At 50.2% G+C, this 24,676-nt stretch overlaps 1 protein-coding gene across 5 annotated transcripts in view; it reads left to right on the top strand.

The window, feature by feature from the left end:
- Arid3b (AT-rich interaction domain 3B) overlaps positions 1-9,011 on the top strand; it is a 50,017-nt gene extending 41,006 nt beyond the window's left edge. Inside the window, exons 5-11 of one of the 5 annotated variants that reach the window (XR_009380253.1) lie at positions 822-1,005; positions 2,416-2,717; positions 2,833-3,087; positions 4,375-4,473; positions 6,802-7,115; positions 7,952-7,985; positions 8,785-9,011. Coding sequence is in view for 1 of the 5 variants with exons in the window: in XM_059267979.1 (XP_059123962.1) it covers positions 822-1,005; positions 2,416-2,717; positions 2,833-3,087; positions 4,375-4,473; positions 6,802-6,965 (1,004 nt within the window). In the remaining 4 variants the exon portion in view is untranslated. Of the gene's footprint in view, positions 1-821; positions 1,006-2,415; positions 2,718-2,832; positions 3,088-4,374; positions 4,474-6,801 lie in introns of all 5 variants that reach the window. The other 4 variants (XR_009380252.1, XR_009380251.1, XR_009380250.1 and 1 more) reach the window with 4 other exon arrangements.
- Positions 9,012-24,676: the final 15,665 nt, after the last annotated feature.

The following is a 24,676-nucleotide window of genomic DNA, read 5'->3' as shown; positions in this document are numbered from 1 at the left end:
TTCTCTGTGGAATTCTCCCCTCTGACCTCCAGATCATTAATCCCGAGGCTGCCAAATGACAGTCATCCATCACGCCTCCTGACGAGCATCCCAGCCTTCTGTGAAAGGACCTGGGCCCCTCCCTTACTTCTGTCCCCCGGTGCTCATTAGTAGCCCTTCCTGCCCAGTGCCAGGTTTCCTAATCAAGTCCCTGGTTCCCTTTCACTTCCCCTCTGGGCCAGTGGGCGGAAACTGCTCTGACCCTCCCTCTTTCAGAGGCCAGGGAGGGGGAGGAGTGATTAGTGAGTGGGGAAAGAATTGTTGAGTGGCTTTTATTCCCTGGGAGACCTTTATGTCCAGTAGCCACTTTGACTTGGCCAGTCATAAGAGAAAAAGGAAACATGTTTGTCCATCCTGTCTCAGGAGAAAAGGCATATAGGAGCATGTTTTTCAACTGCTCTCAGCACTAGCAGGGATCTAGGCAGGTGGATGGTCAGCAGGGCCTGAGCAGAAATTGACTTCAAAGGCTCTAGGAGTGTAAGTTGCCAAACTCTTAGAAGAGATTGTGCTTCTGACAACAAACGAAACACCCTCTAAATTCATCTAGATCAGAAAGGCTAAGGGAATTGCTTCAGGCCACAGCCCCCTGAATTGGGCCTATCCTGCTTGTTTTGGAGACAACTGGCACTGAGTCTAACTGCTGTCTAGGGCGTTAGAGTCAGATCACACTTCTGAGATTCACAAGCTTTGTGTCCAGCCTGCTGATGGTGAATGTGTACAGATTTGATGCCATCTTGCTCAGCCTGACTGACATAGCCCTCTCTCTTGGTGGACAATCACAGGCACTCCTATCAACCGGATTCCCATAATGGCCAAGCAGATCCTGGACCTGTACATGCTATATAAACTGGTCACAGAGAAGGGGGGCCTGGTGGAGATCATCAACAAGAAAATCTGGAGGGAGATCACCAAAGGCCTGAACCTGCCCACGTCCATCACCAGTGCTGCCTTCACTCTGAGGACCCAGTGAGTGGCCAGGGCTAAGAAGGAAGCTGAGTACATAACAGGCTGTTTAGCCCTAAGTTGAGTAAGGGAAGAAAGGAGTCAAATTCCTGAAACAGTGAGGAGCCTTTGAGATGAGCCCCTCAGACTTGAAAAGCTGTGCTCACCATGGCTATTGTATGCCAATATTTTATTATTCTGTGTGATTTAAACCTCACAATCAGTCCTAGCAAATAGATACCTTCCCATTTTGTAGATTATAAAAACAGCCCTGGGCTAATCAATTTAGCTAGTGTCATACTGGGCCAGTGGGCCTGAAATTCAGACTTGGGCTTCTGTCCCTGCAGAATAGAACCACCCAAGTGGCCCCTCTTACCCTGTATTCAGTCTCAGGTCAGTCCAGCTCATTGGTTGCTGAGCTGTTTTGTTATTCATTGACTAGTTACAAGAGTTGACAGAGGCAGTAAGTCCAAGAGTAGCCATGTAGAACAAAAGCCAAAGTGGAGAGTATTCTTCCAGAATGTTCTAGTTGCTCTGTGAATGAACAGTTGGCATATCTGTCAGGTATCATGCCCTGGCCTTATTGAAAGGGTGGAGGCGCACGCCTTTAATCCCAGCACTCAGGAGGCAGAGGCAGGCAGATCCTCTGTAAGTTCAAGGCCAAGTCTGGTCTACAGAGCTAGTTCCAGGACAGTTAGGGCTACACAGAGAAACCCTGTCTCAAAAAAGAAGAAGAAGAAGAAAGATGATAAGGTTTTGGGGCCAGAAAGAAGGCTCAGTGGGTAGATGCTTTCTGCCACACCGACTACCTATGTTCAATCCCTAGGACCCAACCCTCATTATAGAAAAGGACTCCTGTAAGTGGTCCTCATACCAACACCACAGCATGCATGTGCTCATGCCCATAACATATTCACACACATACACACACAGTAAGTAAACATAAAAAGAAAAGTTTTATCCATCAGGACTATTCTAGTAGAAGTAGCTGTAATTAGAATGTCAGTGTTTTAGGGGGAAAGAATGGCTCCTTGGGACAGGTGACACACACAAAGAAGGGCAGCCCTCTTGGGTCCCATCCAGTGGGAAGAATTGCTCCTGTTTGACCAGCCTAACTAAATCATAAGAAGCCAAGAAGGCATTGCAAAACACAGGCATCTAAGGGGATTCCAAAGGTATAGAGGCCAGTGGGAAAGATGTTAGCAAAGGTTCCCTTTATGACTGATGCTTCAGATTCAAGCAGTGTATATATACCTAAGTAGTACTAGAGAAGCCTGAAGGAATGTGTCCAGCGAGCCCAGACTTTCTTTCTGTTTCTGCTGTACATACCACAGCCTAGCTCTTGCCTGATCAAGGCTGCTTCCAAAGACATATCAACTTAAACTAGACAGTCTCTGGTCCTGTGTTTCAGATTTTTCCTCCCTCTCTCTGCAGGTACATGAAGTATCTTTATGCCTATGAGTGTGAGAAGAAAGCCTTGAGCTCCCCAGCTGAACTACAGGCAGCCATTGATGGCAATCGACGGGAAGGTCGGAGGCCCAGCTATAGCTCCTCCCTCTTTGGCTATTCTCCTGCCGCTGCTGCCGCCGCTGCCGCTGCTGCTAGTGCTGCCACTGCTGGGGCCCCTGCTCTTCTATCACCCCCCAAGATCCGATTCTCCATCCTTGGGCTTGGCTCCAGCAGTGGTACTAATGCCAGTAGCCCTCGGATATCCCCAGCATCTACTCTCAGGAAAGGTGAGCAGGGCCTTTGGAGGAGGGGAAAGCAAGCCCAGTTTGCCTTTGTCCAGGATGGGCATTGAGGTGGAGGGGTGAGTCATTGCAGATTAGTCTAGCTCCGTCTCCTTCACAGGTGATGGAGTCCCAGTGACAGCAGTGCCTGTGCCAAATCGCCTGGCTATGCCTGGGACTTTGGCAGGCCAGCAGGCTGGCAACCGGACAGGCACACTGGATCAGCTACGGGAGCGTCTAGAGTCAGGGGAACCCCCTGAGAAGAAGGCATCAAGGTTGTCAGAGGAGGAGCAGCGCCTGGTGCAGCAGGCCTTCCAGCGCAACCTCTTGAGCATGGCGCGGCAGCTCCCCATGAAGATGAGAATCAATGGCAGGGGTAAGCATCAATGTGTAAGTCCATCTTTCCTTCCTAATGCCTTCCTCACCCCAGCTCCACTCAAGGCCCCGAGGCCAGGTGGCTCTAGGTACATCCTGACCTCCGGGCCTAGGAAACATCCTCTCCAACCATTGTTCCCATTGCCTCCACTGCCCTAGAAAACCCCAGCAGAGCGCCTCTGGAGGTTCCATGCCCGCCAAGATCTCACCACCCCAGTGTTTCCTAGGTCAGAAGTTGCTTCAGGCAGTGAAGTCCTTGTTCTCTAACAAGAAGGAAAGTGGTTATTCATGGAGGAGACAGATGTTGTACTCCTCCAAGCCTTCCTAGCCTTTGCTCTATCTAAAGTACAGGGTTTGCACCCATCCCACCACCTTACCAGATGCAGGCTGCAGTCAGGTCTGTCGTTCCTGAGAAATAGTGGAACCTCCAGTGGCCTCAGGAATAAGAACAGAAGTAGGCAATACAAGTTTAGCAGTACGTGTGATATCTCCCCCCCCCCCCATTTTTCTAGTTTTCTACCTTCTCTTCCTAAAACACGCATTCCATCTCCCTCATTCTTCTCCCTACTCTCCCAGTCAAGCCCCCTTTCTATGCCATTGTTGCCGTGGCTCTCTGTCAAAGCAAACATGGGTAGTTGTATGCTGAGAAGGGAGGGAGGCAGGTTTGAAAGGAGCCATTGAGATTCCCAGGCAGCCCTCCTGGATGATGGGCAGAGGGAACCATTTAGAGGCCAGTGGAAAAGGCAACTCACATGGAAGAATGTTTGACTCTGTGGAAGAAGAAGGCAGGGGTCCTGGGTGGCGGTGGTGGTGGTGGTGGTGGCGGCGGCGGCGGCAGCATACACCTTTAATCCCAGCACTCGGCAGATAGAGCCAGGCAGATCTCTGAGTTCAAGGCCAGGCTGGTCTACAGAGCGAGATCCAGGACAGGCATCAAAACTACATGGAGAAACCCTGTCTCGGGGGAGAAAAAAAAAAAAAAAAAGGCAGGGGTCAGTGAGCCAGGCAGAAGCCCTGTGTGCCAGCTGCCCACAGGGCTGGGAGGGCTAGGGGCTGGAGGCAAAAGATCCTTCTTCAGAGATGTATAATAGATAACTCAGTTAGGGTTGGCCTGCTGTCCCTTCACTCTGAAAGTTGGGGAGTAACTTAGTAGGAAGGTGGTGAGGCTGGTTCTGCTGTCAGTCCTGTGATGAAAGGTAGTAGAGTATTAGGCCACAGACCAGCTTGACTAAGCAGCACCAGAGGACTGCAGGAAGCTTGACCAGGTCCATTGTTCTCTGATTCACAGAAGACAGAGCAGAGACTTCGGCTGCAGCACTGAACCTGACTACCAGCGGCATTGGGAGCATCAATATGTCTGTGGATATTGATGGCACCACCTATACAGGTAGGCCCCTGGAGCTGTAGGGAGACCCATGCTGGCTGCCAGTCACAGTGCAGCTTCCCAGCTTGCCCTGTCTGGTTCCCTCAGATACCTTGGGCTCTGTGTGTGTGTGTGTGTGTGTGTGTGTGTGTGTGTGTGTGTGTGTGTGTGTGTGTGTGTGTTTGAGGGGGAGGGGAGGGTGTCCTTTTTCACTGACTCAAGATTCCTAAGATACAGAGATCCTGGACTGTAGGGGCACAGACTGATAGGATAACCAGTCTTCTATAGTGACAGGAACCCTTCTAGTCAATGGCTGGTTAGTTGAAGATATAATTTAGTATGAGGGTTTATTTGTCAACATCCCTACGCACACATTTCAGCATACATTATGAGCTAGGTCACCACTTACCATGCACAATCTTCTAGAGAACAAGACTCATTTCCCTGACTGCAAAAGACTCATTAAGGGCTTTTTTTTTGGGGGGGGGGGAGGGTTTGTGCTTTGGCGGGGGTAGTTGAGATAGGGTTTCTCTGTATAGCCCTGGCTGTCCCTGGAACTCACTCTGTAGAAGATGCTGGTCTCAAACTCGAAGATTCTCCTGCTTCTGCTTTCTGAGTGCTAGGATTAAAGGCTTGTGCCACCATGTCTTTTTTTAAAAAGTCTTTTATTTTGTAATGCATGAGTGTTTCATCTGTCTGCATGTATATCTGTACACTATGTGGATGCTGGGAATCCAACCCAAGTCCTCTAGGAGAGCAGCCACTGCTCTTAACTACTGATCTATCACTCCAACCCCATCTCCTGTCTTTTTTAAATAAACCAAGGACTATGATACCAGCATAACTAGGTGTAGTAGCATATAGGCTGTAGTAGCATATATCTGCAGTTCCAGCACTCAGGAGGCTAAGGCAGTCACGTCATGAGTTCAAGGCCAGACCGTACTACAGAATGAGACCCTTTCAAAAATAAATAAAACATCACAGCAGTGAATCTGAGTGCTGCAGAAGCACCCTTGACCCCTAGGGGCATTGCCATTTTTCACTTGGATCTCCTTAACCTAATTGCCTGCAGTATTTTGGTGGGTGGTTGGGTTTGTATCTGTAACTAACAGATCTTTCAAAGGTGTTCAACAGAGTTCATATAGGCAGCAGGCCCCAACCCTGAATCTCAGGCTATTCCATTTGTTTAGGGACAGGCTTGGATACAAGCTCAGGCTGGTGACACCTGCCTGTTTTTACCAGGGCATGAGGTGTGCCAGCTGCCGGGTGAGCATCTGCTCTCAGACCAGTAAGACCTTGGCATTCTAACCAGAATATTTCCCTAGGAATAGGCCCTGGCCCAGGGAAGCATGGGTTCGTAGAAGCAGCCATGCCACTGTGGCTTGCCAGTCTCTTGTGTCGTCCTGGTGCCCTGTGCCCACTCATGATGTGGCTTGGGACATCTGGGCCTGGTTTGCGTCCCGAAGAGAACAGAAACTGGGCATTCTGGCTAGATCTCAACGCCCTCTTGTCTTCTTCCTGAGAGGAAGATGTGGGTAACTCTCTCCTTTGCCCTCAGAGTAGGGAGGGTCAGGAGTTGAGGCTCCCAACACTTGGACAATGGGCCACTCCCCTGTCTTGGCCCTGTCTGCCCCAGGTTTTCTCAGTCAGGATGGGGTGTCCAGGAACCTAAAGGTGGTTCTGAGACTCCAGGCCACCCTCCTCCATTAGCTCCCTTCTACATGCTGCTTCTCACACCTCTGCTTGCTGCCACTGCTAAGCCAGCTCCTCTGCAGGCCTCCTAGGACTTGAGCATCCTCATCCTCTGACCTCCCAGAGAGCATCCTGAGTTCCAAATATCTTGGTGTCCTTCTCCTGCTTAAAACTTGAGGGCATCCAAGTGGGTTCCTATAGCTATACAAGGCCCCACCCACCTCCTTTACTCCACTGTTGCCTAAACCATTTACACCTCCCCCAGCCCCAGTGGAGTAGCCTTTCTTGTTGCTGTGTCTTGGGTTCCCTGGCCGCCATCTCTTCCGTTTGCTGCTTTCTCTCTCTGAGCAGTCTAGACCCACACTTTCCACTAAGCCCTTTCTGGGCTGCGCTTCTGCTCCTCTCCAGACCTTCACGAGGTCCTACAACAGCTCCATCAGCCCAGGACAGTTATGTCATTCCAGCAGAGATACTCGTTACATGCCTGACCTCCAGCAGTGTGTGAGCCTTTGACAACAGGACAATTGTCTAGGCTTCTGATGACATCTGGTGTGGTAGGAGAATGGAGCACACAGGGTCAGGCCAGTGATCATCCCTTGTTTAATTGAACTGAGCCACAGTCTCTCTCCTGAGCCCATATTGCTTTTCCTCCCACCCCAGGTGTGCTGTTTGCCCAGAAACCAGTGGTCCACCTCATTGCAGGCTCTGCTCCTCAGAGCATTGGCGGCAGCAGCAGCAGCAGCAGCAGCTCTCACTGCTCACCAAGTCCTACCTCATCCCGGGGCACCCCCAGTGCAGAGCCCTCCACCAGCTGGTCCCTCTGATGAGCAGCACCCAGCACCCACTCCCTACTCTCCTGCAGAGAGTAAGGGAGATCGATGCACAGAATTTACCTCATCTTATGGAGCCCACATCAGACACCATCTGGCCAGATGTTGAATTTGGAAGTATCCATCTGTCCAGGCTCCATTCAGGTTCTGCTGTACTCTGGGGACAAGGAGAGACTTGGGGGGGGGGGGGGAGGCAGGGCAGAGCGTTGTCCAATCAGGGATTGTCCTGGAGAACTGGGTGGGGCATCTGGGCATCCAGCTTCCCCAGCGTTCCCAACCACCTCCCATCCCAAGCAGTGTATCGACAATCTGTAAGGCGACATGGGGCTGGAGGCTTTCCATTTCCTTCCCCTTAATTTATTTCCCTTCGGCTGCCTTCTGCCTTCAGCCCAGGCTCACCAGTCTCTTAGTCTGCCCAGTCCCCAGTGTTTAAATCCCAGTTGGGGCTCTAGGAGTCAGGAGCTTGTCTCCCTTGCTCTTGTCTGTGCTGAGCGTGGGAGGGGGATGGGCTTCCTGGTCCTCCTTGCTTACTGCTTTATTCTTTGGGCATGAGTCTCTCAACCCAAGTCTTAACTTCAGTCCTCAGGGCCCTGGAGTACTCCCTTTGTTGTTCTAAGAAAAAAAGTGTGAGGACAGGCTCCAGGTTCAGGGACTCTGCACATGAAAAGGAGGAAGAGCTCATGGTGCCTGGGCCCTGGTACCTACCTGACAGGACTCCATTTAATCCCCAGACCTCAGCTCCCTGCCTGCCCATGTTGGCCAGCTCTCCCAAGATACCACTTGTCCCTGGCCCCTACCGTCGTCTCTTGGGGCCATTTCAGCCCCCCCAGCCCCAGACACGCTGATGTCAGGCTCACTGAAATACCTCAGATTTGTAATTGTTGATAGTTGAGTCTTCAGGAAGTATTTGCATCTCTGTAATCTTTTTTATATGTGTTTTGCTGACTTTAATTTTTTAATTTTTATTGTTGCTGTTGTAGCACCAAAGAAATGAAAGCAGATCACCCCAGCCAGGTGCGGTTTGCAGCCAGCCTCCCTCCAACCTGCCCATGCTCTAGCCAGGAGGTGGAGCAGGCGGGGTGACTCAGGGATCACCACAGCAGGAGGATGGGATGGAGGGGCCCATGCTTGCTGGTGGATCCTGAAACCACACTGGTTCTTTCTGCCCCTACCCCAGCTGACAATAAGGCAGGGTATCTCTCTGCCTTTGGAACCCTCACCTTGGGGCATAGGCAAATGGCTGTGGGCCCTGCCTGAGACTGAGCCCCAGGGTGCTAAGAGGTTGCTAAGAGAGCTCTGTCTCCTCTTAGCATATAGCTGGAACAGACCACTGTATAGAGAAAGGGTGGTCTTTACACAGGGCTCCACTCTCACCTCAGTGTCCTCTACTCTGTTACACAAAGCATCACCCACTGGGACTACTCAGGTTGTGCAGTGGAGACCACAGCATGGCCCAGCAGTCCTGTCTAGGACAAGAAAGGGAAACCAAAAGCTTGTACACAAATATACCTCAGCCTGGCAAGTGCCACACTGCTGACTTGTGGCTCTTCTCCCTGCTCCAGGACACACACACTCAGTAACTCACACACTTAGCTCCTATACTGGAGTCTCACCCTCCTGGGACCTCAGAAGCCTCACCCACCAGGCACATGCAGGGTTGGGCAGAAGACATCTGGGGTCTGGTGCTGTGAGAAGTCTGTTTGGCCAGGGTGTCTCAGGATTTAGTCATGAAGGATAGACCCTTCCTATCCAGGGGAGACAGGGACAATGCAGGTCTTTCTGATCATCGAATCCTTTCTCTTTCCCCAGGCAGCTTGTCCACTTGTCCCTCTCCATGCCCCCTCACTGCCGTCAAGCCAGCAACAGGCTCCTAGCCAGAAAATGCAAGAGCTGAGTGCCCATGTGTGCCCAGCATTAGGGCTCTGGCCCAAATGGAGCTTCCCTGCAGGCGTAGTCCTGAAGGTCTTGTGGCAGGGATGGCATCCCTCCATTCTGTGTCTTGTATGTACTCTAACCAGAAAAAAAAAAAAAAAAAAAAAATGTGATAGCACATGGTAGCCTAGGCAGTGAATAAATACCTCAGACGTCCTCTCACAGCAAGTGTCTGTATATGTCGTGGTTATTTTCTGTCTTACATGTTCTTGAATGTTTATATTTCAATAAAGCTCTACCTCTTCACATGAGTAGGTCTGGGTTTCTTTCACTGACTTGCACTTGACAAGATCCTTCAGAGTGAAAAGGGACTTCATGAACTGTGCCTTAGGTCCCTAGCTCCTCCTGAACCAATAAAATAATCACTCAGAAACTTATATTAATTAAACTGCTGGGCCATTAGCTCAGGCCTACCACTAACTAGCTCTTACACTTGACTCAGCCCATTTCTGTCCATCTGTATGTCACCACATGTTCCGTGGCTTTACCTGTTGCCTTTACATGTTGCTGCCTGGACGGCGCTGGCGTCTCTCCCACTCCGCCTTCCTGTTCTCCCAATTCTCCTCTCTGCTAGTCTCGACTATACTTCTTGCCTGGCTACTGGCCAATCAGTGTTTATTTATAAATCAATCATAGCAACATATTTTTACAGCATACAGGACATCCCACAGCAAGGGCATGCATGGACTAGAAGGGTGACCTAGAACCAGATGTCAGGCTGGGTGTAGGTCTTCACTGCCAGGCTGAGCAGTATTACAGCACAGTAGGAGGAAATGTGCAGGGGCAGGGCCTGGCTGGGCTGGTAATGCCCCCTCCTTCCAGGACCACAGGCAGCTCACCTGTCTGTGCACATCCCCCTTTCACTGCCACTCAGAGCTACTTAGCAGATTCATGCTTCTCACCAGCCAGTGGGAGGTGTTCCATCACTGTGCACAAGGATCTTGGGTTTTAAGCCATCATAAGATACATAGCCAGATCCTGTCCCCTGAAAAAAGAAAAACCACCAGCAAGGTGGCTCAGCAGGTAAGGTGCTTGCTGCCAAGCCTGATGACCTGAGTTAGATCTCTGGAACCCATACGGTAGAAGGGGGAAACACTCCTGCAACCTGTCCTCTGACCTCTGTGGTGATACATTGTGTAACCTAATAAAATTTGCCTGAAGATCAGAGAGCAGAACAAACTGCTAGATTGAACATAGATGCCAGGCAGTGGTGGCACACACCTTTAATCCTAGCACTCGGGAGGCAGTGGATCATTGTGAGTTCAAAGCCGCCCTGGATTACATGAGAGTGACTCAGTCTATGAGAGAAACAGAGCCAGGCAGTGGTGGCACACACCTTTACTCCAGTATTTGGAAGTCACACACGCCTTTCATCCCAATAAGTAATACGGCAGGGCCAGAAAAGTAGATAAGACTTTTGGAAACAGGAACTAAAGCCTTTTCGACTGAGGAACCCTTTCAGCTAAAGGCCTATCGGCTGAGGCGCTTTCAGGTTGAGGAGTTGGTGAGGTAAGAGGTGGTTGGTGGCTGTGGCTTGCTCTGCTTCTCTGATCTTTCAGCTTTCACCCCAATATCTTGTACTGGGTTTTTTATTACAAGACCATTTAGCAATTCGTGTTACAGACCTCCACATAAATGTCTTAAAAGGAGTGAGGGCCTGATGTAATGGTCCGCGCCTGTAACCCCAGCGCCTGCCGCACAGCTGACACCTAGTGTGATCTGGTGGGAGAGTGCCGCTCCCAAAGTTGTCTAACCGTCGTACATGCGCTGTCACACACGTGCACACAAACACCACATAACATGTATTTGTGGAAGCAGGGTTTCTCTGTGTAGCCCAGGGTGTCCTGGAACTCACTCTGTAGACCAGGCTGGCCTCAGACTCAGAGATCCAATCCACCTGCCTCTGCCTTTTCAGTGCTGGGATTAAAGGCGTGCGCCACCACCATCCAGCCATTTTTTATTTTTATTTATTTTTTAAATAAGATGGATCAGTCTGGCCATAGTGGCATACCTTTAATCCCAACATTTAAGAAGTAGAGGCCAAGCTGGGCAGTGGTGGCTCATGCCTTTAATCCTAGCACTCGGGAGGCAGAGCCAGGCAGATCTCTGTGAGTTCGAGGCCAGCTTGGTCTACAAAGCGAGTTCCAGGAAAGGCTCTAAAACTACACAGAGAAACCTTGTCTTGAAAAAAACAAAAAACAACAACAAAAAAAAAAAAAAAAAAAAAAAAAAAAAAGAAGAAGAAGAAGAAGTAGAGGCCAATCTGGTCGAGACATAGTGAGTTCTAAGCTTGCTGGGGCTATAATGGTGAGGCCGTGTATTAGAACAGCAACAATAACAAAAATGATGGATCAAAGTCATCCTTGTCTACTGTATTAGGTTCTCCAAAGGAAGAAAACTGATGGAATGAATAATCATGTATGTATATGGAAGTTATTACAGTGGCATATGGGCTGTGATCTGAGTAGCACAATGGTTCTCAACCTATGGGTCAAGATCTCCTTGGGGTCAAAAGGCCCTTTCATGGGGGTTGCCTAAGACCATCGGAAAACAGGTATTTACATTATGATTCATAACAGTAACAAGATTACAGTTATGAAGTAGCAAAGAAAATAATTTTATGGTTGAAGCATTGAGAAGATTGAGAACCACTGTAGTAGTCCAACAGTGGTCAAGGATCTGGTAGTTGTTCAGTCCGTGAGACTGAATGTTAAAGCAGTCCCAATCTGGTGCTGGAGTCTCAGGGAAGTCCTAGAGAGCTGTCTGTTTTCAGTCCATGCTGCAATCCTAAGGAAATAGGTTCCAGCCCCAGCGAAGGAAAGGCTCAGGAACAGGATAGATGAACTTGCCAGTGAGAGTGAGGACAAGCAGGCAAAAAGCAAAGCTTCCTTCTTCCATGTTCTTTTCTGTGCACTGCCACCAGGAGACGTAGCCCAGATTTAGGGTGGGTCTTTCCGCTTCAGTCCAACAAGAAAAATCCCTCACAGATGTGCCCATTTGCTTGGGTTTTAGTTAATTCCAGATATAGTCAAGTTGACAACCAAGATTAACCATGACAGTTACCTAGGGAGTTCCAGGCCTATCTGGGCTACGTGAAACCCTATTTAAAGGGGGAAAAAGTGAGCAGCACTTTAATCATTGGTCAGCAGTCATGTGTCACACCTAGAGCTTTCTGTGACACATGAAGAATAAACTAACCTCTGGCTGGAGGGCTGAGAGGTCAAGAGTGGCACTGGGTCAGAGGTGTTGGAGACTGTCTTCATAGCCATTCTGTTGCTGTGAAGAGACACAATAACCCAGACAACCTATAAGAGAAAGCATTTAATTCTGGTCTTGCTTACAGTTTCAGAGGGTTGATCCATTATCACGCTGGGAGGCAGACAGGCATGGTGTTGGAGTAGTAGCTGAGAGTTTTACATCCTGATCCACAGGCAGCAGGCAGAGAGAGTGAGACAGACAGACAGACAGACAGACACTGAGCCTGGTGTGGGCTTTGAAACCTCAAAGCCCACTCCCTAGTGACACACCTACTCCACAAGACCACACCTCCCAATCCTTCATCATCCAAATAGTTCATCAGCTGGGAACTAGGTATGCAAATGTATAATCAGCCTCTGGGGGCCGTTCTCATTCAAACCACCACAGAGATGGAGACAGATGAGTGGAGGCTCCTTCTCAGGGTGAAGAGTCTGAGGACCACACCAGGCCACTGCAGTTCCCTCTGTTTCAGGATGCCAGAGGGAACAGAAGCCTGCAGAAAGGGCAGAAAATTTCAAACCTAACAACACCTCAGCCATTGCCACACACAAAAAAATGTTCTTCAAACCATAAAATCAAAAGACAAACAGGAGGGCTGGAGAGATGACTCAGCTATTGGGAGTACCTTCTGCTCTCTCAGAGGACCTGGATTTGATTCCTAAACCCTGCAGGGTAGCTCACGCCATCTGCAATTCCAGTTCTGGGTGATCCAGTGCCCTCTTCTGGCCTCCAAGAGCACCAGGCACACGTGTGGCACACATGTATATGCACACAAAATACTCATACACAGAAAAAAAAAATCTTAAAAAAATAAAGCCAGACATGATGGCACATACCTTTAATCCCAGTACTCTGGAAGCAGGCAGATATCTATGAAATAGAGGCCAGCCTGGTCTACATAGCAAGTTCCAGGCCAGCCAAGCTACTTAGTGAGACCCTGTTTCCAAAGACAAGCAAGGATCACTAAGACAAAAGACAAAAGGCAGGAAAATGGGGCGTAGAGACTCGGGCTCCCCAGCACTTGGGAGGTGGAGGCAGGACTATCAGAAGTTCAAGGACAGCGTTGGCTACATAAGGAGTCAGAGGCTCCCTGGGCTACATGGGACTGAGTCTCAAGAAAAAGGAGGTAGGAGCCACAGACAAGTGTGTTTCAGAAGATGAAGAGAGAGCTGGGAATGTAGCCCAGTGGTGGAACTTATGCCTGACACTCAGAAGCCCTTGGGTTCAGTTGGTCCCCAACACTGCAAAGGTGGAGTAGCTCAGAAGACAAATACAGCCCAATTTCACTAAGCACCAAAGTGCACACCACTGACACAGCTCTGAGGTTGCACAGCAGTACCAGGCCCTGACAAGTATGAGTGATGGGGACTCCCTGCTGCGGGGGACATGGTCTGACAGATTTGGAAACCAGTTGCTGAGTAAATCGAACATACACTTGCCCCAGGGCTGTGAAAATTCAATTCTGGGTGTGTGCCATGGAGATGAGCGCTGATGGAAATGTGTGGTGATGTATTGTGTACCCTAATAAACTTGCCTGGGGATGGAAGGACAGAGCCAGCCACTAGATTAGACATAGAGGCCAGACAGTGATGGCATACACCCTTAATCCTATCACTGGGAGGCAGAGATCCTCTGGATCTCTGTGAGTTCAAGGCCGCACTGGAAACAGAACCAGGCAGTGGTGGCACACACCTTTAATCCCAGGAAGTGACATGGTTGGGAGGAGAAGAGTATATAAGGTGTGAGGAAACAGGAACTAAAACAGTTCAGCTGAGACCCTTTCAGGGGAGGACTCGGAGGCTTTCGGTCAGAGGATCCATTGAAACAGGATCGGCTGAGGAGTTGGCAAGATGAGATTGGCTGTGGCTTGCTCTGCTTCTCTGATCTTTCAGCTTTCACCCCAATATCTGGCTCTGGGGTTTTTATTAAAAGACCATCGAAAATTTGAACAACAATAATGGGCAGCCATTGAACCTGGTGTGGGCTGGGGTTTCTTCTCAGGCTTTTACATTAACTCCTTTCATTTCTGTGGTGGTTTGAAGAGAATGACCCCCATAAGCTCAGTATTTGAATACTCAGTCCCCAACTGGTGAAAATGTTTGGGAAGGATTAGGAAGTGTGGCCTTGTTGGAGGAGGTGTAACACTGGGGGTGGGCTTGGAGCTTTCCAAAAGCCCACACCATCCCAGTTAGTGCGCTCTCTCTCTCTCTCTCTCTCTCTCTCTCTCTCTCTCTCTCTCTCTCTCTGTCTTTTTCTTCGAGACAGGGTTTCTCTGTGTAGTTTTGATGCCTTTCCTAGAACTCACTCTGTAGACCAGGCTGGCCTTGAACTCACAGAGATCCGCCTGGCTCTGCCTCCCAAGTGCTGGGATTAAAGGTATGTACCACCGCTGCCCAGCAGCTCTCTTTTTTCCAACTCCTTGTACCTCAGGTGTAAGCCTTCAGCTACTGCTCCAGCACCATGCCTGCCTGCTGACTGCCACATCCCCCACTATGATGAGCATGGACTCTAGCCCTCTGGAACCATAAGCCCCAATAAAATAAGTTGTCTTGGCCATGGTGTCTCTTCCTAGCAATAGAAAGGTAACTAATACCTATTTGAGGTAAGATTAAGCATTTTTACCCATTTTACAGATGAAGAAATAGTCAGGGGTGGTTGAACACCTAGGCCACACAGTGAGCAGGGCCTGGATTGTCCATAACCACCATACCCAGCCCTCTATGCACATTGCTCATGGCGTGCAGTCTTGGAGGCACTTGCTGCTCATGGTACACATGAAAATCCTGAGTAGAAATGTGCTCGAGGAGCCAAAGAGCTAGGATTGGACTCCAAAGTGGTCGCCCTTTTGAGAAGGGAAAGGGCCCTGAGTGGAGGGAGGCAGAGGATTCAGGGGGTTTGTCAACAGGTGTCTGCTATACCCTGCTGTGCCCATCCAGGTGTAGCATGAATCTTAAAATGTTCTTATTAATAAGATCAAACCTGAGCCAGGTATTGGGGTGAATGCTGGAAGATCAGAGAAGCAGAACAAGCCACAGCTTCCTCACCTTGCCAATTCCTCAGCAGATCCTGTTTCCTCAGACTGGAAGCCTCTGAGTCCTCTTCCAAATGAATCTCAGCTGAACTGCTTCTCGAAAGCCTGAATGCTTAACCAGCCTCTAGTTCCTGGTTTTCATGCCTTATATACCTTTCTGTTTTCTGCCATCACTCCCTGGGATTAAAGGCTCACTTCTTGGGATTAAAGGTGTGAGTCACCATGCCTGGCTGTTTCCAGTGTGGCCTTGAACTCACAGAGATCCAAAGAATTTCTGCCTCTGGAATGCTAGGATCAAAGGTATGAGTGCCACCATTTTCTAGCCTCTGTATCTAGTAGCTGTTCTGTTCTCTGACCCCAGATAAGTTTATTAGGGTGCACAATATTTTGGGGAACACAATACTACCACATCCAGGGACCACCTTGCGGCCCTAGCGTCCTGAAGCCTTTGCTGCTGTCTGGGGCTGGCCACTTCTCTTCTGCTGGACTTCCCCAGAGCCAATGGAAGCAAAGTGTGGATGGGGTGCCTGACTACCATGCACAAAGACCCCAAATAGACTGTATCCCACCTCTGGAAGAGACCCATTGCACTCTGTGAAGGAGGAAAGGCCACCCTTAGAAGGAAAGGAGAAGTGGAGGCTGAGGGGCTTGGCAGGGGGTTAGACTCAGAGCTGGAGAGAAGGAACTGGTACAGATGGTCAGAATAGAAAGGGTAGAGTGTGGTCGTTGAGCTTGGGGACACTGAAGTACAAACCCAGATGGTGGCTAAGCTAGATGAAGGACAAGGGGAGCCGGGCACAGTGGCATATGTCTGCAGGGTCAGCAGTTGAAGGGCTGGTACAGGGGATCATTTAAGCCCAGGAGTCTGAGACCAGCCCAGGCTACAAAGTAAGTCCCCATCTCAAAAGACCAGGAGGCCAAGATGGGGAGCGGTGGGCAGTTTCAACAAACTAGTGGCCTTCCCCACACCGGAGCCACTGAGACGAACAGGAGCTGAGGTTGTGAGAAAGTGAGAGACTCAGGGGTAGAGGGTGAGTTGACTTGGAAGGAGGGATTAGTTGGATGCAGCAGGGACAAGAGTAGCAAAGAGGAGAGGGGTTGATTCTGGGCCCCTGGGGTACATGGAGAAGCCCAAACACAGCCAGTCCCGCATCGGCCTCTAGAAGGGCCCAGAACCTGGGATGTTTTGTCTATGGATGGTACCCCTCTCCTGCTAAAGATCACCCCCAAAGGAATAACTTGATGTCTTCTCCATGTGCAAGATGCCCTTGGCCAAACTGAAGTCTCCCCATCGAATCCACTTGCTGAGAAGCAATCTGCTCTCACCAAATTCCAGCTCTCTGTGTGGAGTGAAGCAGTTCGGATTAACAAATTCGCAGTTTCTATCCTCACTGCGCATCCAGCCATTCAGTAAGGGGTCCACAGATCCAGGTAGACTCTGTGCAGAGGAGGTCCTGGAGCGATTCTAAAAGCTGGGCCAGAAACTCAGCAGGATGCAGGCAGGTACCATGGCCAACTCTTACATGAATGCCAGTTAATAGATGAGAGTGGGTTATCTGGAGGAGATCACATTGGTAGGGTGGGGAGGGGTGTCCAGGAAAAGAATGGCCAGTGTCTAAGGGTGTGATGAAACACCATGACCAAGAGCTAATTGGGGAGGCAAAGGGTTTATTGTATTACACTTCCATATTACAGTTCCTCATCAAAGGAAGTCAGGGCAGGAACCTGGAGCACACTGGCTTGTTCCTCTTGGTGTTCCAGCCTGCCTGCTTTCTTATAAGACCCAGGACCACTAGCCTTGGGATGGCACCACCCACAACGGGCTGGGCCCTCCCCATCAATCACTAATTAAGAAAACGCTACAGGCCTGCCTACAGCCCCATCTTATGGAGACACAGTTGAGGCCCCTCCCTCTGATGACTGTACCTGTGTCAAGGTGACATAAAACCAGCCAGCATAACTGGCCCTTTGCCAGCTTGACCACAAACTCATCACTGCTAAGGCACAGTTTTTCCTTTCTGGTTCATCCCCAAGAACACACATTAATATGAACATTAGGATATAAAATATTCACAGTCTTACAAGTCCCACAGTCTTTACAAATTCAAACACTTTAAGATTCAGTCTATTTAAAAATCCAAAGTCTCTTTTAAAAAGCTAAAATTTCGAAGGGTAGTGGTGATACACACCTTTAATCCTAGCACTAGAGTCAGAGGCAGGTGAATCTCTGAGTTCGAGGACAGCCTAGTCTACTGAGTGAGTTCCAGGACAGCCAGGGCTACATAGAGAAACCCTGTCTCCTCCCTCCCCCCAAAAAAATCTAAACTCTTTAAAAATTCAGTCTTTCTTGGGGCTGGAGAGATGGGTCAGCAGTTAAAAGCACTGGCTATTCTTCCAAAGGACCCAGGTTCAATTCTCAGCACCCACATAGCAAGCAGCTCACAGCTGTCTGTAACTCCAGTTCAATGGGATCCAACACCCTCACACAGACATATATGCAGGTAAAACATCAGTGCACATAAAATAAAAATAAATATATCACTAAAATCCGATCTCTCAACTGTGGGCTCCAATAAATAAAAAATAAATATTTTTACTTCAAGAGAGAAGAACCAGGGCACAGTAACAATCAGATCAAAGCAAAACCAAGCCCCAACTGTGTAAATGACTCCATGTTTAATGTCTGGGATCTACTCATATCTTCAGGACTCCCCCCCAAGAGGCCTGGGTCACTCCTCCGGCTCTGCCCTCTGCAGCACACACAGCTCGTCTTCTAGGCCTCAGTCGGCTCCACTCTACCATCGCTGCTGTTCTTGGTGGCTGTCCCATAGTTCTGACATCTCCAAAATGCTGGGGTCTCTGCTGCAACTGGGTAGCACTTTCGCCAATAGCCCCTCCTGGGCTCTCTTCACGGGGCCAAGCCTCAACTTCTCTGCATGACCCCTTCAGTCCTGGGCTTTCAACTGCCACTGAGGCTGCACCTTCACCAGTGGCCTCTCCTGACCTCTGCCAAGCCTCAGCTGCTCTCCATGACCTCTTCATGCCTTCAAAACCAGTACTACCTGGGTGACTCTTATACTAGCCAGTACCAGCATGAGGTACAAACTTGGCCACCTGTGGAACACAGCTTCTGTGTGCCGACTCTCAGGAGACACTTCCCAGAACAGATGCTGGTCTCTTGTTATGTTTTTTGCTTGTTTGGTTTGTTTTTTTGTTTTTGTTTTTCTGTGGGGTTTTTTTTGTTTTGTTTTGTTTTTGTTTTTTGAGACAGAGTTTCTCTGTGTAACCCTGACTGTCCTGGAACTCACTCTGTAGACCAGGCTAGCCTCGAACTCAGAGATCCACCTGCCTCTGCTTCCTGAGTGCTGGGATTAAAGGTGTGCCACCACCTCTGGCTGCTGGTCTCTTTTTAACCACTAATTTCCCAGCTCCAGCTAACCCGCATCAATTGTCTCAGTAAGCAAAAGATTTCACCATGGTGCTGGTCTCTTGTTAGTCCGTCTTCATCCCCAGCAGAGCAGGCGCCCCAGATTCTTCACACAAACGGTCCCATAGCGTCTTTGCTTCCCTCTGAAACTTCACAAGCCAGGTCTCATCATCTGCACTGTTCCCAACACTCCTATTGTCCATGCTCCTACTGACCATCCCACTGAGCTCTCAGCACTCAGTGGCTTTTCTAGCCCACACGTTCCAGAGTCCTTCCACAGTCCTCCCAAAAACATAGCCAGGTCTGTTACAGCCTTACCCCACTATCCTGGTACCAGTTTCTGTCCTAGTCAAGGTTACTATTGCTGTGATGAAACACTATAACCAAAAGCAACTTGGGAAGAAAGGCTTTATTTGGTTTCCACTTCCACAACACTGTTCATCGTTGGTTGGAAGAAGTCAGGACAGGAACTCAAAAAGGGCAAGAACCTGAAGGCAGGACCTGATGCAGAAGCCATGGAGGAATGTTTGCCATTGACTTGTTCCAGGCGGATCTCTGTGAGTTCGAGGCCAGCCTGGTGTACAGAGTGAGTTCCAGGACAGGCTCCAAAGCTACACAGAGAAACCCTGTCTCAAAAAATTAAAAAAAAAAAAAAAGACAGACAGACAGACAGAAAATGTTCTACACACTTGTCTGCCTGCACCCCGGTCTTATGAAGACATTTCCTCCACTTTCTGAGGACTAGTCTCTGTGTCGTGTTGACATAAAACTAGCCAGCACATCCAGATAAACTGAGGGAGATGCAAATCCCAAACTGGTCTTGCCTGTGGCTGAGCCAGCTGAGAATAAACGCCTTTCTGAGACAGGCTAGGAGGCCAAGGGCTTAGCTGCTGTTGGGCTGTGTGGCCTGGGGCAAGTTACCTCCTCTTCTAGCAGTCTTCCTGCCTGAAAGGGGGATTATGCTGCTGGCTGAGGCATCAGTAAATAGTGACTTACTGAATGATCTGGAGCCAGTACTCAAGGGCTTCCCTAGCAGGGCACAGGGTCCTGGGGGCTCTCTAAGGGCGGCAGACACATGAAGCCCTATGAGGATCTTGGCATGCCAACTCCCTCCACTGGTCAGTCTGTTCCCAGCTCTCCTAGCCACAGGCTCCACCAGGAAAGGGGCACGCACGTGGCCCTGTCCACCAAGGATCAGGAATCTTTTTTTTTCTTGTAGTATGATTTTTATTTTTTTATTATTATTTTATTTTTTTCTGTTATCAGCTTGATACAGTGCAAATTCTTATCCTAATAGTGAAATGTTTCACTGAAGCTTGCCCAGTGATTGAGTAAAACCAAAACTTATTATAAGCCTCAGTCATCCTAGGGTCCCCCCTGCTATGTAGCCTCCCTGATTCTGTGGGTTGCAGTCTGAATGTTCTTTGCTTTATATCTGGAATCCACTTATGAGTGAGTACATACCATGTTTGTCCTTCTGGGTTTGGGTTACCTCACTCAGGATGATATTTTCTAGTTCCATCCATTTGCCTGCAAATTTCATGCTGTCATTGTTTTTCTCTGCTGAGTAATACTCCATTGTGTATATGTACCACATTTTCTTAATCATTCTTCAGTTGACGGGCATCTAGGTTGTTTCCAGGTTCTGGCTATTACGAATAATGCTGCTATGAACATAGCTGAGCATGTATCTTTGTGGTATGATTGAGCATTCCTTGGGTATATGCCCAAGGATCAGGAATCTTAGCAATTATATCAATGAAGGCATTTTAAGTCTCGTGTCAGACAGGGGACAAGCACGAGCTTTTACCAGAGACCATGACTGTAGCTACCTATCACACCATAGCCATAGAGCTTGTTCCCCCCAGGAGTCCTTGCTCCTCCCTACACCGGATCCACCTACCCCCTAGAAGTGCGCTGGGCTGACCTGGGTCTCTGGAGCTGCCAGAGCACAGCTGTGACAGTCCCCAGTGCTCAGGGACAGTTTCACAGTGCCTGGGCTTGTCCCCTGGCTCTCAGTTGTCTTCAGGTGCCCTCCTGGCCTCCAGGGCTGGGACTGGAACAGATGAGCAGAGGCTGACACCAAGAGAGACCGAGAGACACACAAGTACGTAGGCAAGGGGCAGAAAAAGGGAGGCAGCTGACGGACCCAAGAACCAGCAAAGGCCCCAGCTGGAAATCCTCTTAGAACCTTTTCTTTCCCTCCAGTTTGTGGTGAGACCAGGGCACAGGGCAGATCTGCATTTGGGCTATTCAGGGAGGCAGTCACTGCTCTCACCCTTTAGTGGGTCCCTAGAGACTCCCCTCAGGGGCTCCAGTGAGACCCTGAAGCCCTTAGTGTTGAGACCAGCATCAGTCCTCCTCCCTCAGGACAAAGTTCTCCGAAGTTCCAGAATGCCTGATATGGTGGTTTGAAAGAAAATGGCCCCCAAAGGGAGTAGCACTATTAGGAGGCGTGGCCTTGTTGGAAAAAGCATGTCACTATAGAGGCGGGCTTTGAGGTCTCATATATGCTCGAGCCATGCCCAGTGAAAGAATTCACTTCCTGTTGCCTTTGGATCAAGATGTAAGGATTCTCACCTCCAGTACCATGTCTGCCTACATGCTGCCATGATGATAATGGACTAAACCTCTGAACTGTAAGCCAGCTCCAATTAAATATTTTCCTTCATAAGAGTTGTCTTGGGGGCTGGAGAGATGGCTCAGTGGTTAAGAGCACTGGCTGCTCTTCCGGAGGTTCTGAGTTCAATTCCCAGCAATCACATGGTAGCTCACAACCATCTGTAATGAGATCTGGTGCCCTCTTCTGGTATGAAGGCATACATGCAGGCAGAGCACTGTATACATAATAAATAAATAAATTTTTTTAAAAAAAAGTTGTCTTGGTCAGCTGGGTGGTGGTGGTGCATGCTTTTGATCCCGGCACTCAGCAGGCAGAAGCAGATGGATTTCTGTGAGTTTGAGGCCAGCCTGGTCTACAGAGCGAGTTCTAGGACAGCCAGGGCTACACAGAGAAACCCTGTCTTGAAAAACAACAACAAAAAACAAAAAACAAAAACAAAAAAAGAGTTGTCTTGTCATGGTGTCTCTTCATAGCAATAGGAACCCTAACTAAGACACCTGGAGTCACTTAAATCCCTTTGGGGACACAGACCACTTTTCTTAAGTCCCCGAGAGAAGCTAAGACAAAGGACAGGAGCCCCGCTCCATAGAGCTCCCCCACTCAGTGTCTCAAAGATGAGGACCTCAGCGAGAGTGAAACTGTCTGAGCACAAGTAGGGCACTGTCGCCCCTCAGTGGGTGTCACATCAGCAACCACTGCTGGCCTTTCACGCCGTATTTCTGAGCTTGGTAAGAAGTGTGATGAAGCCTTCCACACTGCACATTGGATAAACAGACTGTGACTAAAGCTCATGCGCAGTGGGTCACTCGTACTTCCTGACCTCAGTCTAACAAGATCCCAGCTCCAGGAAGAAACTGGGGGACCAGGAAGATCGCACTGACCTGTGGCATCCTCAGCCCTGTACTATGGGGCTGACATTGCCCTCGTTTCACAGACAAGGAAATGGGTTTGGGGAAGGCAAGTCTGGTTCCTACTCACTGAGTGCTCAGTGGTGCAGTGAGCCGAGGCTTCTGGGCTTGGAGGACACTCTTCTCCCAACCACCACCCAGGCCCAGACCCCCCAACAGCCAGAGTCCTGGCCGTAGCCCCTCCTCATCTTCCCTAAATCCCCTGGCTAGGGGGATCAGGAGGGACATCTGATCCAGGTCATGCACCTCCCCAACTTCACCTCCCTCTTGAAGGCCCATATCCCCAGAAGGCCCCTGCCTACCTGCTACAGATTCTAGGGTGTGGGAGTCCCCCACAGGAGTCCTCACTTGTCCACCAGACCGTGTTCTAGAAGAGGAACCAGCTGGCTATGCTGGCTGTGTGGGAGGAGAGACAGCTGATGAATACCGCCCTGGCCCAAGCCCTGAGGGTGGGGGCTTTGACTGATCCAGTGTGGGGAAGGGAAGGTAGATGGGCAGCTACACACCAGGGAGTAGGCCTGGGGAAGCCTGGAGGGGTCTGGCAGAGACAGAGTTGGAGGTGGCTGCTGAGTACCTGGTCCTGCATGGCCTCCAGAGCTCACAAGAAACCTACAACCCGGAGGCTCTTACTTCTATCATGTCCTAGACCCTTTCCATCCCAGCCCATTGCTACATCTGCTCTCAGTCCATCTCCTGCAGGGAAGTCTGGAACAGACAGAGGCAGAATCAGCTCTTGTCTTGATCTGGCCCTCCCTCAAAGCCCAAGTCACTGGCAAGAGTCAGGGCCCCACCCTCACAGGGATCCACCCTCACAGGGATCCACCCTCACAGGGGTCCACCCTCACAGGGTCCACCCTCACAGGGGTCCACCCTCACAGGGGTCCACCCTCACAGGGATCCACCCTCACAGGGATCCATCCTCACAGGATCCACCCTCACAGGGGTCCACCCTCACAGGGGTCCACCCTCACAGGGGTCCACCCTCACAGGGATCCACCCTCACAGGGATCCACCCTCACAGGAGTCCACCCTCACAGGAGTCCACCCTCACAGGGGTCCACCCTCACAGGGATCCACCCTCACAGGGGTCCACCCTCACAGGATCCACCCTCACAGGGATCCACCCTCACAGGATCCACCCTCACAGGATCCACCCTCACAGGGGTCCACCCTCACAGGGGTCCACTCTCACAGGGGTCCACTCTCACAGGGGTCCACTCTCACAGGGATCCACCCTCACAGGATCCACCCTCACAGGGGTCCACCCTCACAGGAGTCCACTCTCACAGGGGTCCACCCTCACAGGGGTCCACCCTCACAGGAGTCCACCCTCACAGGGGTCCACCCTCACAGGGGTCCACCCTCACAGGGTCCACCCTCACAGGGTCCACCCTCACAGGGATCCACCCTCACACAGGGATCCACCCTCAAAGGGGTCTACTCTCACAGGGCCCCATCCTCACAGGGATCCACCCTCACAGGGGTCCACCCTCACAGGACCCCATCCTCACTGGGACCCACCCTCACAGAGATCCTCCTAGAGCTGTGGATGCACCTAGAGAAGAGGCCTCACTGTCACTGGACACAGGGTTGATGGTGAGCACTCGGGGAGAGAGTTAAATGGCTTATTCTCCCTCCACACTGCACACACAACTGAAGATCTGGAACATTCCTCCCAAACCCTCTGCTTCACTCACGGCTGGCTTCCCTTTTACTGAAGTCCTCAAATAACCACCGATTCATCCATGGGCCAATATTGCTAGCAATCCATGGAGTCTGCTTAAAGGGCAAAAAAATTTATTAGAGAAGGAAAACTCACTGTCCAGAACAGAGGAATTATTGCAGGGTCCTGGAAGGCTGAGGCACAGTCCCACGCTGTTCTTTCGCCTGGTCTGTCTTCAGCATCCAAAACCAGGAGGGAGCAAAGAGAGTACCGCATATGTGCATCCCAGGTCTTAAGGGTCCCCAGGCGGCCACGCCCCAGCAGCATGTACTTCAAGGTCACAGGCAGGTGTAACAGTTACCTGCTACCTCAATAGGGGCAGTGCTTCAAGGTCATAGCTAGAACAGCTACCCACTACAATGCATGCTTTGTGCTGCCCAGGGGTCTCTGAAGTCAGTCCAGCATAGTACTGTTCTGCATGCCCAGGTCCTTCCATCTCCCTCCACAGGCTCCCTCCGGCACCCACACAGCCTTAGCCTCTGGTACCTCCTGCTTCATGTGGGATCCTCCTTGGCAAGCTGTAAATTGCCTGGCCTTTCCAGGGTTCCTGAGGAGCTGTGAGGGCAGAGCAGCCTGGCTCTGGGTCTGGAAAGGATATGTGGTCCCATGAGGAGATTCCACTATCCCATTCACTTTGTATACCTTTCCAACCTGCTCTGTGCCCTGCCTCCAGCCTGGACCCTACCTCTACTTCTGCTGTTGTTAGGCTCAGCTCCTCCAGCTCCTAGAAACAAGGGCCCAGTGTGGCCTTGAGGACTCCATCCCCAGGACAGAGGGAGACCAGAGCTGTGTCCTGTACATGG

The sequence above is a fragment of the Peromyscus eremicus genome, chromosome 7, assembly GCF_949786415.1.
Source record: "Peromyscus eremicus chromosome 7, PerEre_H2_v1, whole genome shotgun sequence".
Lineage (NCBI taxonomy): Eukaryota > Metazoa > Chordata > Mammalia > Rodentia > Cricetidae > Peromyscus > Peromyscus eremicus.
Note: the sequence above shows the minus strand (reverse complement) of the source record. Positions and strands in the feature narration are given on the sequence as shown.